At 56.4% G+C, this 13,357-nt stretch overlaps 1 protein-coding gene across 6 annotated transcripts in view; it reads right to left on the bottom strand.

Annotated features, from left to right (window-relative positions):
• WHRN (whirlin) overlaps positions 1–13,357 on the bottom strand; it is an 85,953-nt gene that overhangs the window by 14,595 nt on the left and 58,001 nt on the right. For 3 of the 6 annotated variants that reach the window (XM_044778951.2, XM_044778952.2, XM_070518876.1), the window contains 5 exons: positions 8,380–8,582; positions 7,300–7,336; positions 5,869–6,081; positions 4,865–5,074; positions 2,265–2,297 (listed from right to left, as the gene is read on the bottom strand). In XM_044778951.2, the coding sequence (XP_044634886.2) occupies positions 2,265–2,297; positions 4,865–5,074; positions 5,869–6,081; positions 7,300–7,336; positions 8,380–8,582 (696 nt within the window). The remainder of the gene's footprint in view (positions 1–2,264; positions 2,298–4,864; positions 5,075–5,868; positions 6,082–7,299; positions 7,337–8,379; positions 8,583–13,357) is intronic. The other 3 variants (XM_044778953.2, XM_044778954.2, XM_044778955.2) reach the window with 2 other exon arrangements.

Below are 13,357 nucleotides of genomic sequence, written 5' to 3'. Positions count from 1 at the left end.
TGCGGCTCCACATGCAGGCAGCCTGGGGTGTCCAGTCTGAGTGTGTGGAGGGACGGGGCCCCGAGGAGACACCAAGGCCAAGGCTGAGCAGGCAGCCGGAAGAGCTGGCGCCTGCAGAGCCCATCGTCCCATCTCGTGGCAGCTCAGGCTGCACAGCCTCCCCAGGCCCTTCCTGGGAACGAACCTGTTCTTGGTACAAACCCACTCTCATCTATTCTCAACAGTCAGCGGCATCCTGCTAAAACGAAGTCACACCATGTCGGCCCCTGCTCTAACCTGCCGATGGCTCCCATCTCACTCAGGGTCAAAGTCCTCAGGACAGAACCTGCCACTGCCCTTGCCCACATGCACTCTGTTCCAGCCTCGTGGTCTCCTGGACTTTGTTCAGACATTCCAGGCATGCTCCCACCTCAGGGCCCTTGCGCTTGCTGTTCCCTCTGTTTGAAACGCTCTTCTCTCAGCTGTGGGCATGGCTCTCTCACCTGTTTCAGATCTTTACTCAGGTGTCACTTCCTGACCACCCCAACCCTTCCCTGCTTTGTTTTTCTCCTTAGCACTTTCACCACTTAACATACTCTGTATTTCCGTAATTTATCTCATTTACTGTCATCCCTGCTCTACCCTAAGTTCTATAATGGAAAGGATTTCTTTATTGTTCACCACTGTATTCCCAGCACCCAGAACTGTATACGGCATATAGCAATCACTCAATATTTGTTAACAGAATCAAAGGAAGAGAAGGAGAGAGGAGAGAGGAGCTGGATGGATGGATGGATGGATGGACAGATGAATGGATGGATAAATGGACGGATAGAAAGATGGATAGACAGATGGATACAAAGATAGATAGACAGATGATAGATGGATAGAAAGATGGATAGAAAGATGGATAGATAGATGAATGGATAGATGAATGGAGGGACAGATGGATGAATGGATAGATAGATGGATAGGTAGATGGATAGATAGATAGATGGATAGATGGACAGAAAGATGGATGGATGAATAGATAGATGAATGGATGGATACATGGATGGATGGATGGATAGACAGAAAGATAGATAGATGGATAGAAAGATAGATGGATGGATGAATAGATAGATGGATGGATGGATGGACAGATAGAAAGATAGATAGATGGATAGAAAGATAGATGGATGGATGAATAGATAGACATATGGATAGAAAGACAGATAGATGGATAGGTAAACGGATAAATAGATAGATAGATACATAGCTGGATAGATAGAGATAGATGCATGGATAGGTAGGTGGATAGACAGACAGATAGATAGATAGATGATGCTTAACACACAGCTGGTGGGCTCCTTCAGGGAGAAGCCCAGCAGGACTGCAGGGGTTAACAGCACCAGCTCAGAGGCCAGCAGGCCTGGGTTAGAGTCCACACTCCACCACTCACTAGCTGAGCGACCCTGAGCAAGTCGCTTCTCCTCTCTGAGCTCCAGATTTCTTCTCCGTAAAATGGGGATCAGAGCAGTACTTGCCACTCTTAGTTACCGGGAGGGTCAAAGAAGACACAATCGGAAAGCATTATGACAGCTCCACGGAGGACTCCTGACAAACGCTAGCTCCTACTATTACTAAGACAGGCCCAGATTATGAACACGGTCCGGGCTCCTTGCCGAGCATTAGGGATTCAGTGGTGACTCCAGACACAGTTGCTGCCCTCCAGCAGCCTGTGGTCAAGGCGGGAGCTGGCCAGGCTTGTACAAATTACTAGAACATAATGAGACAAGAGCCATGGCCACGGGAAGCTGGGGGCTGGAGGAGCCACAGGCTGAAAGTCACCCCCCTTGAGAGGATCAGGGAAGTCTGCTCAGAAGAGGTGGCATGTGAGCTACACACAGGAGACAGCCAAGCCATGTGAAATAGGAGGGAGAACATTCCAGACAGACCGCATGGCATACGCAAAGGCCAAGAGGGCTCTCAACAGCTCCACAGCACAGAAAGTCTCATCCTCATTTTACAGAGCCTAAAACTCAGCTCAGAGAGGTGAAAGCACTTTCAGAGGTCACACAGCAAGGAAGCGGCAGAGCTGGGATTGAAACGAAGGGCATTTGCACGCCAGAGCCTGAGAAAAGCTGATGAACTGGTGTAGGGGAGAGGCAGTGGGCACCAGGAAGAACCCCGGGTCCCCACCAGGGCTGGGTGCAGACGAGAGGCAGTGGCGGGAAGGGCCACAGCCCCCTACCTCCGCCCCAGCTAGGGACTCCCACGGCCCCCACCCGGCAGGCAGACGGTACCTCCATCAGGTCTATAAGCCACAGCAGCCGCTCCTGGGGAGGGAGGGGGGCAAAAGGCAAAAAGAAAAATACATCAAATAAATATTAGGGATGGGACGAGCACAGCAAACCCCCTTCTCTGAGCACACAAGCATGTGCACAAAACACACACACACACGGAAAAGAAACATGATTCTCCAAATCCTTTTTCTCCTTCCTTGGAACGCTTTGTGCAGGGATGAAGTTGGGATGAGGAAGAAAAGGCCCCGTTGCTACAACCCGTCCTGCTTCGCTCTAACTGCCTCCTTGGAGGAGACCAGAGCGTCCTCACTGCTCTGCAGAAATGACCCTTGTCCTGCAGAAAGGCATCGGGGACCGTCATTCACCCCGGGGTGACCCTGGGACTCCCAAGCAGCTGGGGGCTGGGATCATGATTCCCATTTGGCAGACGGAAAAACTGAGGCTCAGAGAGGGGAAGTGATGCGCCCGAGGTCACACTCACTAAGGAAAGGCTGAGCCTGCGGAGGACCCTGTCGCATCTGAGAAGACCCAGATTGCAGGGAGGCCCAGCCCTGTGGTGGCAGAGAAGCTCAGAGTCAGAAACAGGGCCCGGGCTGTGCACGTGGTGCATGCCGGACACGGGATGAAGACGGGAGGGGCAGGCAGATCTCAGCCCGCCACCTTCCAGAATCCTTCAGGCGTCTGCCAGGCTCTGGGTACCAATCCTCAGGGCAGGTCAGAAAGAACAGGGGTTTCCCCTGTCCTCAGGGGTGGGCCGTATTTCCAGGATGCTGGCACTGAGAGCCATGGAGTCCTCCCAACAAGCTGGGGAAGGCAGCCCAAGGGCAAGTGGGGAAACTGAGGCACTGAGGGGTGAAGGGACCTTCTCTCCATGCTTCCTCTCCCACCTGCACAACCTTCTCTTAGACTCTGCCTCCAAGAGCTCCCGCTGGTCTCCGTTATCCTAATTTGACACGCACCGGCTCTCCTAGCTGTCCACCCCTCAGAAGCCTGGAGACCCCTTCCATCTGGCCCCCAAAACTCCCTGCTCAAAGTCATGCCCCGGCCTTTGTGAGGTCTGCCTCCCCAGGGTCCCCAGTCCGCAGAGAGGGTGCCTCTGGCAGGGCAGAGTCAACTGCCACAGCTGGGGCCCAGACTGGCCGGGGCCATGCTCCTCAGGTATGGAGGGACCCCTGGGCTGGGACGAGGTCACTGTGGGCTAGCGCTGAGCTGGCACTGAGCCCTGTCCAGGCAGAACAGCTACCCAGATGCTCTAGCCCTGCAGCCTGAGCTGCCATCACGGCTTAGGGCCACTGCACCCAGGGGGAAACTGAGGCTCCGAGAAGCCATGGCTTAAACCTAGATCTGCCTCCCAGGCTGGAACACCCCCCATCCCACCCCCTGGACCTCTCATCCCTGATTCTAAAAGGACCATCCAGAATGACCGGACTCTGTGCAATCCCCCTGGTCTTAGAGCAGTGACTCATGGCTCCTGAAGCCCCATGGGGACATTAGCAAGGTCGATCTCGGTGGAGCTGGACCCAGAGAGAAATGGGCCCTTGGGCCAGGGCCCTACGGCCTGAAGCCAGCTCATCACCCAGGTGCCCCCTCAAAGCAGGGGCACAGAGCCACACCTGCAGCCCCGGGCGGGGGACAGACTCCTCCCTGGCCCAGAAGTGACCTGCTCCCAAAGCGTGACCTCGCCTCCTCTGCAGCCACGTCTGGGCCCTGGAGGGATGCATGGCAGCTTCCCGGGCCATCTAACCCACGGACCACGTGCGTCTGCAACCTCAGACATCACCGCACCCTCGGAGATCCTGCTCCTCCAACAGGACAACTAACTGTGTCTGTCCCTGGTCTAACAGAGATTCCACCCCTAGGAGCTCAGAGTTCAGCATCCGGGAGCGACAGCGTCTAAGAAGCACGACCTTCTCTCTCCCCGTCCACAGGAGAGTGATGACGAATGATGTAGACAGGAAAGGAGAGCGGGGAGCCCAGCCGGCTCTCCTGACCTCCAGCTCTGCTCCTCCCACCACACAGACGGTAATAACTGCTGGTCCCCCATGATAGACAGCCAGGCATCTCCTGTGCCCCTTCCTTGCAAAGGCTTCTGGGACTAATTGGCCTCCAACCATCCAAGAAACACACCCTGAGATGGACCAGATGCTTTTCTCGGGGGGCTGGCGACTCTGGGAGGAAGTCTGGCTAGGCTTGGAGCTCCACAGACAAGAGTGGGTCTCAGGGAAGAACCCAGTCACCACGACCACTACCATGAATTCACTGCCACCGTTTCTCGTGGGGTCCTCCCACAGATTGCCATCATTTTTTTCTACTTGTCCCAGGACTCTGTTTTTTACCTTTCTTCCCCAGCCCGCCCCCCCAGACTGTGAGCCCCAGGAGGCAGGGGCACATCTGTCTTGTTCCTCAGTGGTCTCCTAGAGCCCATGCCTGGCACGCAGCTGGCACTCAACAGTTAGGAGGTTTCACAGGTGACGAAACCGAGGCTCGGAGAGGCAGGGCCCAGAGCTGGTGAGTGGTGGTGCGGGACCCAGCTCACTCCAGAGCCAGTCTCTGAACTCCCCTGCTGGCCACCAGGCCAGGGACGGGCAGGGGCAGCTCACCCTGGCTGAGCTGATGGTGGTGGAGGTGCCGTGGCTGCCCGTGGACGAGCCCGTGTCGCTGTAGGAGACCGTGGAGCAGGTGTCCCCGGCGCCAGGGCCCGGGGGCTGCCGCGCCTTCATCGACTCGATCTCCCGCCTCAGCACCAGGTGGTCGAATCGGTCCAGGTCCTGGGGGGAGATGGTGCCTCTCACATCAGAGAGGATAGAGAACTGGAGGTGGGGGGCAAGAGGGGGCACTCAGCAGGGAGCTCCACCAGCAGGTGCGACCAGCTCCCTGCTACCCGAAATGACCTGCGTGCAAACTTGACCACTGGCCTCCCTCCTTAACCCTCCATGGCTCCCCACTGTCCTGGGACAAAGTCCAAACACCTGTGCCTGGATGCCGGGCTCAGCATTGCCTGATTCCTGCTTCCCTCTCCAGCTTCCTTTCTCACCTTCTCCTTGGCCAGCATCTCAGCAGGAAGTCCTTGGCCCTCCCTTCCACCTCGAATGCCCTTCCCCCACTTCTCTCCAATTCAGGTTTCCTGTCTTAAGTCTTCCCAAATGTAACCACCCCCAGTGGCTTTAATTGCTTCCTCCTCGGTGCAGCTTCTGACCCTCACACAGGCTTCCACTAGAGCAGAGTTCTCAAAGTGGGCAGCACGGCAGTCACCCGGGGGCCGGCCCCATCCACAGATGTGTGGCGTTAACCAGTGGGGTGGGGCCCAGGCATTGCTTTTAAAGAGCAATCCAGATGATTCTAAATGAACGCTCAGCACTGGAAGCCACTGTGTTAGGCCCCAGTCACAGGGGACTTTGACCCTTTCCCAGGGGGCTGTCTGGGTCCCCCGTCCTCGCCCAGGGTTCAGTTCAGGCCTGAGGGCTTGCAGGTTCTCCATAGAGGAGTGCGGGATGGAGGGAGGGAGGCAGGCAAGGACGCAGGGCCCTCGAGAGCCGAAGCCAGCCCCCCGCCAGCCCCCGGTCTTGCCCGAGGAGGGGGCGCGGGCCACCTCGGTGCGGGTCACCTTGGTGTGGGTGTTGAGCAGCTCGAACAGGGCCATGACGAGGGCCTCCACGGAGACGCTGCCGCCGCGGTACTCCTCCAGGTAGTAGGCCATGGTGGCGCGCTCCTGCTCGGTGAGCACGTGCCGGGCCTGCTCCTCCAGGGCCACGCGGGTCTGGTTCCCCAGGCTGCTCAGCGTGACCTGGGAGCCGACTGGCCCCCTGTAGAACCCCAGCTGAAAGGTAGGAGGACAGAGGCCCGGGATTGGGAGCTGCTGGGGAGCCGAGGGGCCAGGCCACGTCGGCGACCACACCGCAGAGGGATGGGGTGGTCCCTCGGTGGTCTCGGCCCACGCGGCACACCTGCGGGAGATGCACCGATGTGTTCTGAGTACGTGGCCTCACGCGGCTGCAAAGTGCTTTACGGCTTAGACAGCACTTTACACGCGTCACCTCATCAGATCCTTGCAACCATTCAGGGTTGAGCAATTTTATTAGGGTTCCCGTTTTATGGTCTAGGTTTCAAGTCTCCCTTGGGAAATTGGGGATAATGGCAACTTTATTTCCAAAATACAGCTCCAGTCTGCACACACACTCCACCCGCTGCCCGCCACTGCCTCTACCCTCCTCGGCAGTGTCTAGGATGCCACCTGGGCTCCCTTTGCCCCCTCAGACTCTCCTGTCACCTACACGGAGCCCGTAAAAACACAGATCTCCTCGTCCCGCTTCCTGCTTAAGCCCCTCAGCAGCAGCCCAGACGTCATCTCAGGCTGGAAGCCAAACCTGTTCTGTGGCCCGGAAGCCAGGTGTGATGGGCTGTCCTGCCCGCCGCCAGCCCCTCCCTGACACCTCCTCGCTTACTACACTCCCCCCAGCCCTCCTTCCTTTCAACAAACCCTCTCCCTGCCTCAGGACTGTGGCACACACTGTGCCCTCCGACGACATCCCTCCTCCGGCTCCTGCACCACGCTTTGATCTCGCCAACTTCTATTTAACATTCGGTCCACAGCCCAAACACCACGTCACTACCTCAGACAGCCTCTGCCTGCCCCCTCCCCTCCTCGCATCCCCGTCAGGGGTCTCACCTGTTACCCTCTCTCCCAACTCCTCATACCTTGCCTCCATGGCCCTGAGCAGCTTTTGTGATGAGCTGTGTGTGGAGGCTGGTTGGTTTCTACATGTGTCTCCCTCATGGGCTGTGACCTCCGTGACGGCAGGGACATGCCCTGTTCTGTTCCCCGCCCTCACCCCCGGTACCTGGGGTGGTACCCGGAACACCTGGGGGCACTCACAGGCGTGTGTGGCACGGGGGACGGAGGACAGTCAGCAGGCTGACTCCCCGAGAAAATGAGGTCACGGCCGGGGGTTGCTCGGCCCACTTTGCCGGGCCCAGGGACCCACACACGGGGCGCTGTGAAGACGCCGAAGCTCCCCAGGGACGGGGAGCATCTTACCTTGTTCGTCCCGTCTGCTGTGGGATCTCCAGGAAACCTATGGAGAAAGACAAGCACGTTCAGCTGCCGTTGGGGCAGCTCATGCAGGCACGGACTGCGGGATGAGCAAAGCCTCGTGAGAACCACAGCCTCCACCTGCTGGGGCTTCTCAAGGGACTGTGAACCCGGCGCAGATGGGCGGCTTGCCATCAACCATGTGGACAGCACTCCCAAACCCGGGCCCAGTGGGCTCCTGAGTTGTTTCCGACCCCACAGGACCAGGCAGGCAATTTGAGGAGGGAATAAATGACAACTGCCCCGTGGCCTCAGGTCAGGCCAATTCCAGGAAGGGTGGGGACATGGATGACAGGAGCCCCCGAGACGCAGCTCACAGGGGCAGCTCAGCTCCAGCCCGTTTTCACACAAAAAAAACACGGACTTGAGCTGCCACGATTCCTGATTTTGAAGAAGCAGCCAGAAACCCAGTTTTTTATGGAGAACCTGATATCTTTTTAAATGTTGGCAACTAATTGAAAAAATTTGTAACATTGTGCAGGTGAAAAGAGAGGGAGGGAGGGAAGAAAGAAAGAAAGGGATAGAGAAAGAGAGATGCTCTGGGGGTACATGGCCAGTCTGAGACTTCCCATGGAAACCCAAAAGAGACACATTGATTATTAGCAACTCTGCAGCCATCTGGCCACTGGGTCCCACTATGACTTCCAAGATCCTCTCCCCAAGGTAACTCATAGGATCCTCATTAGCAGGTCTGGGATGGGGGCAGGGTTATTAGGATCCTCACTTTTCAGACAAGCAACTAAGGACTCAGAAGTAAGTGATTTCCCCCAGGGGAAATAAAGAACGAGAGAGCTGGATCGTGCAGTGCAGCTTTCTAAGGGAAACTGAGGCCAGCAGAGGAGAAGGGATGTGTCAAGGTTATGCATGCCCCACAAATGAAAGGAACCCCGGTGTTGGGACCACAGGCTCTGAGAGTCGGCGCCATCATGACGGATCAGGAGACGCTGGGGGGATGGGAGGGGCCATCACTGGCTTTCAGAAATGGCTGTGGGGTCCTGGGGCTCAGAGGGAGCAGGGCGGCCAGACCCTGCCAAGTTCGTGGCGGTGTCCCCAATCCGGGAACTGGCGATCCACTTGGTCTCGTCCACCGTGGTGCGGGCATGGGGCAGCCTCCCGACATCCTTCACCGTCAGGATGAGGTGCTGGGACGACTTGAGCAGCTTGACCGCCTCGTCGTGCAGGATGTTGAGGAAGCTCTGCCCATTCACCTCCAGAATCTGGTCCCCAACCTGCCGAGACCACCACACAACACAGTCACCTGGGCCATTGACAGGACACGGACTCACGCCAGGGGCTTCAGAGCCGTGATCTCAATTCTCTCCCTGGTCAGCCTACCGAGGAGGCCACCGAGGCTCAGAGAGGTTATGTAGATGCCTGAGGGTCACACTGCAAGTCAACAATCTTCCAATCCTGCTCCTGAGCTCCTGTTACTAGAAAGGCCCACCTCCCCCAACCTAGCAGTGGCTTAGAGGTGTGGGTCTACAACAAGATTCCCAAGGGTCTGTCCCTTATCTAGAAGACGAGAGTCATCTCAGAGGCCTGGTGGGGGTGGAATGGGGAAGGAGGAGGCGGGGCGTGAAGCACACTTCCCGGACTTTCCTCCTGCAAGTCCACATTGTGGAGATTTTCACCCCAAGCATGCATTCTTATATTATCTTAAAATGTAAACGACATTCTAATTTACTCAAAAAAAAAAAGGTGCAATAAATGAGAAAACTAAGCTCCCATTAAAGCATAACATATTGCTTAAGATTCTTACAACAAGCAGGCAGTTTTATTCTGTAACATAAAAACACATTTTTCAATGAATGGATTAAAAAAATAGTGGGTGGGGAAACAAACTACCCTTCCAATAAAAATAAAAACGTGACAAAGATCGAAGAGGTCGGACGGGAGGACCCTGCAGTGTGAGATGAAGGACTTGCGGCTCGTTTATACTCAGGGGTCCGGGGTTTCTCTGCCCTTCACAGCTGGGGAGATGAGGTGCCTGGCCGGGGTCACAGGCGCCCGTGACCTTGAAGGGCAGCCTCATAGCAACAATTATTTGTGGCTGCTGTTCCTTCTCCCTGGCCTCCCAGCCTGCTGACGGCACGTGATCAACCCCCCAGGGCTTTTTCCAGCATTTTCCAAGGCAAATTTTGGGAAAAAGTGAGCCAGACAGGAATTTGGAAGAGAAAGAGGAGAAAAAAAGATGGGACAATGAGACAGAGCTGAAACCTGGACTCCAGTTTCCCGTCTTGTCTTTGACCCGTCGCCTGCAGCAGGGGGGAAGTTTCTGGTACAGAAAGTGGTTATAAGTTCACCCCTCCCGTCTGCCCCCTGCACCAGCTCTGAGGGGCTCCCAGAGGGCCCGCTGCATCTCTGCCTCCACCTCCCCATCCGACAGCTGGTAGGGCACACCTACCAGGCGCCAGGCTCTGCGCCAGGCTGCGTGCTGAGCCGGACAGACCCGCCCCTGCTCTCACCTTGCTCCCAGTCGAGATGGGGCTCAGTTTTGTGCTATAACCGGGTTTTCCCATCAGCCTCTCCGCACTGTGTCCCCAGGGCCCAGCACCCAGGGGGAAAGTCAATCAAAGTTCTTCAAATGAATGAAAAGTCCGACCCTCATTCCCCTCCATTCCTGGCTCCAGGACCATGTCTGCCACAGCCCGGTGGGGACCAGCATGGGACACCGGCCTGGGGCCCCCAATGTCAAGCCACGATTTATCAGATGCTGACTGTGTGCCAGGCACCTCATCCGTCTCTTTCCATAGTTTTCCATACTCAATATCCTCACCATTCTGAGAAGCAGGCATCCTTGCTCTCCTTCTCATCAGAGAGAAACAGGGGCTCAGAGAGGTTAAAGAAACAGTTGGTGGTCACACAGCTAGTGAAGAGGACAGCCAGGGTGCAGACCCAAGTCAGGCTGGCCCTACTAGGCTGCTGTCAGGAGCTCTGCCCGGGCACACGTGGCGTGGCCTCTATCCAGCATGTGCAACGCCAGTGTCCTGCCACGCAGCACCCAGGTCTGAAACCCTGCCCCCACCGTCAGCTCTGTCTTTACTCCCTTGAGTAGACCCTCCAGCAAGTCCCACGCCATTGTCACCTGCCTCCAGCCCTGCCGGTGCCCTCACCTGGGTCCCTGCCTCCTCATACCTGGGTCCCTGAACCAGCATCCCTCCTCTGGGCATTTACGTCTAAACCGGCCTCGGACCTAACACCGGATTTATTTTTCCTCAACTTTTTGCTTTCGTGACATTCCTCCCCACTTAAAAACCTCCGACAACCCCCCATCCTCCAGGAGGCAGCCAAGCACCATGGGGAAGGGTTTCAAAGTCCACCAGACCCGGGTTCGAATCCTGGCGCTGCTACTTCCGCGCCATGGGAGCTGGAGCAAATCCTCCGACAGCTTTCGTGTCTCAGAGTCCTCGGGTGTAAAAAGGGGGTCCATGCCCCAGATTGTACTCCTCCCAATTTCCACAGTCATCAGCATCTCTTTCTTAATGCCACCAACAATATCCACAATTCTCTCTCTTTACACATCTTTGAGCTCCCTAGTTGAGAAACCCGGGTCCCCGAGAACTTAGGCCACCCCAGCCAGTCTCCTTGTAAAGAACTTGAGACGAGACCCAACACCTGGTTCAGGGCTTGGCACACAGACGGTGCTCAATAAGTGCATATGCATGAAGGAAGGGACTTTGCCTCTTCCCCCTTGCCTCACCAGCCCCCTCCCGGCCTCTCTGCAGATGCTGAGAAGCAGAGATGTGAGAAGGAGTATGTCTGCAGGCACCTGGGCCTTACGGAGAGCGGAGGGGTAACTCCCGTCCTGCCGTGCCCACTTGCGCACAAAGCATTCAACAGCGTCCCGGTGTAGCGGCTCCACCTCTCCCCTCTGCCGGCAGGACCCCTCTCCTCTGCACCCAGCTGCCCCCACAGCTCTGAGCTGGAGCCCCGGTGGCACCTTCCATCTGTTGAAGTGCTCTATTTTCTTAAGCATCCCTCTCCATAGCTTTGGCTTTTTTTAAGCTGAGGGAATTAATTAAAATCTTCTCCGCACATTTATTTCATCCTAGCAGTTTAATTAAAGGAACCAGCGTCCAAGAGACCAGATGTGTCAGGGCATCGCAAGCCTCTCCCTACAGGTCCAGGGAAGCAGACAGGGACAACCCCATTCCACAAGCATCTACCTGGGCCTCCACAGCAAGAGGGGGCTGGGGGGGGGTGGAAATGTCCCAAAGGTGGTACAGGACACGTACACTAAAAAAGAAGTACTCATTGTTCATCTGGAATGCAAATTTAAATGGGTGTCCTGAATTCACGTTAGCTAAATTTGGCATCCCTGGGGTTGGGGGGGTCAGTAACCATGGGGGACAATGGTTCTTGTGGGGAGGGTGCTCATTTAATGCTTGGTTTCCAAATTGATTATTCTCCCCGACCCTGAGCCTGGCACCTGTCATTTTCGGAGAGTCCTGTGACTCAGCAACACGCTGCTTACTGCAGACTCCTCCTAAGCACTAATAACATCCCCGAAGTCACAGGTTTGCTGTGCTAGTCACAGTTCCCCTCACGCTGGTTAAAGAAACGCACCCCAGTAGATCTGTGAGAGGCGGCGTGGCGTCCACGTGCCATCCGCCTGGGGAGCAGGTGTGAAACGGGAGTCACGCTCCGGAAACCCCAACCACATGGGGGCCCGTGGGCCCATCTTCCCATCTCTTTCCAGTCCTCTCCTGTCTTTCTTCTTCCTCCAGGGCCTGTTTGAAAACTGCTGAGCTTAGCTTTGGGGTCCCCACGCAGCCCTCCGCAGCAGCTGAGCTACTCCCATTTCTCCGTGTCCAGCCCTCTCTTCTTTCCTCTACTTGTTGGAAAGCTTCTGAGCTCCGGGAGGCCTGTCAGAACAGGTGTCTGCAGGCTCACTGTCATCGAGAGCCCACAAACCACTTTCAAATAAAACCAGGGTCTCCCCGCTGCTCACAGCAGCCCCAGGCCAGTGGGGTGCGGAGCCCCATCCCAAGGGTGCAGGAGAAAGATGCCTGAGTTCTGAGGCCAGGTGACTTGGCCGTAGCAGCCGTGTGGCCCTGCACAGCTCTCAAGCACCCGCTGAGTCTTACTGTTCACACCTGTAAAATGGGCACGACGCCACCAGCAATTCCCAGGGGGCTGTGAGAATCCAATGGGACCCTCAACACAGAGCCTGACCCACGAGAGGTTTTCAACAGCTTTTCATGAGCTTCCCTTGCAAACGGAGGGGACAGGTTCAGGGGTGTCAGGCGACTTGCTCACGGTCACGGTCGCCCAGGAAGTGAACGAGCGAGCCAGCACGCGGGCCCGGATTTCCCACATTCTGTCCACCAGCCTGTGCCCCCTTTATCGCAGCACCATGCCTGGCACGCAGAAGGCACTTCGTAAATGGCGAACGGACGGGAGACCCCCGCCCTGCGTGCTCTCCCAGTCTCAATGCTGACCGTGTCCCCTTTTCCGACGGTTTGTACGACGTGAAGCTGGAGGTGGCACGTTTGAAGGTCTTGAAAACGAATAGCTCCATTCGTTTATTCATTGGAAAGTTACTTTCTCTGACCCGCCGAAGCCAGCCCTGAGTTAGAGGACACGGGGGTCCAGAGGTGAAGATGCTGTGATTGTCAGGGCCTCCAAGGGGTCTCCTACAGATGGGGAGACTGAGGCCCAGAAAGCACCGGGACGTGTCCAGGGCCACAGAGCGAGGCGACAGCAATGCCCAGACCCTGAGGCTAATTAACCAAGAAAACACCAGGCCGCCCAGAACTCACCCAACATGACCCACCGCAGAAGGAAGAGACAGGTGAGAGTGTGAGCGAGTGTCTAGCATCACTCAGCTTGCACACGGCGCCGACGGAGGCGTGGAAGGATAAAGGAATACAGGCGGCTTTATTTTATTTGTCACCGAGGCATCCTATTTATCACCAGTGACAGAGGAGCAGAGGGTGGACCGCGGGAATGCCCTTCATTTTAAGGCAGAGGAACGACTCCTCCATCATCCACAGCTCAAGTG

This window comes from Equus asinus, chromosome 10 (genome assembly GCF_041296235.1).
Source record: "Equus asinus isolate D_3611 breed Donkey chromosome 10, EquAss-T2T_v2, whole genome shotgun sequence".
NCBI lineage: Eukaryota > Metazoa > Chordata > Mammalia > Perissodactyla > Equidae > Equus > Equus asinus.
The sequence above is the reverse complement of the archived record's forward strand: the minus strand, read 5'-3'. Positions and strand labels throughout refer to the sequence as shown.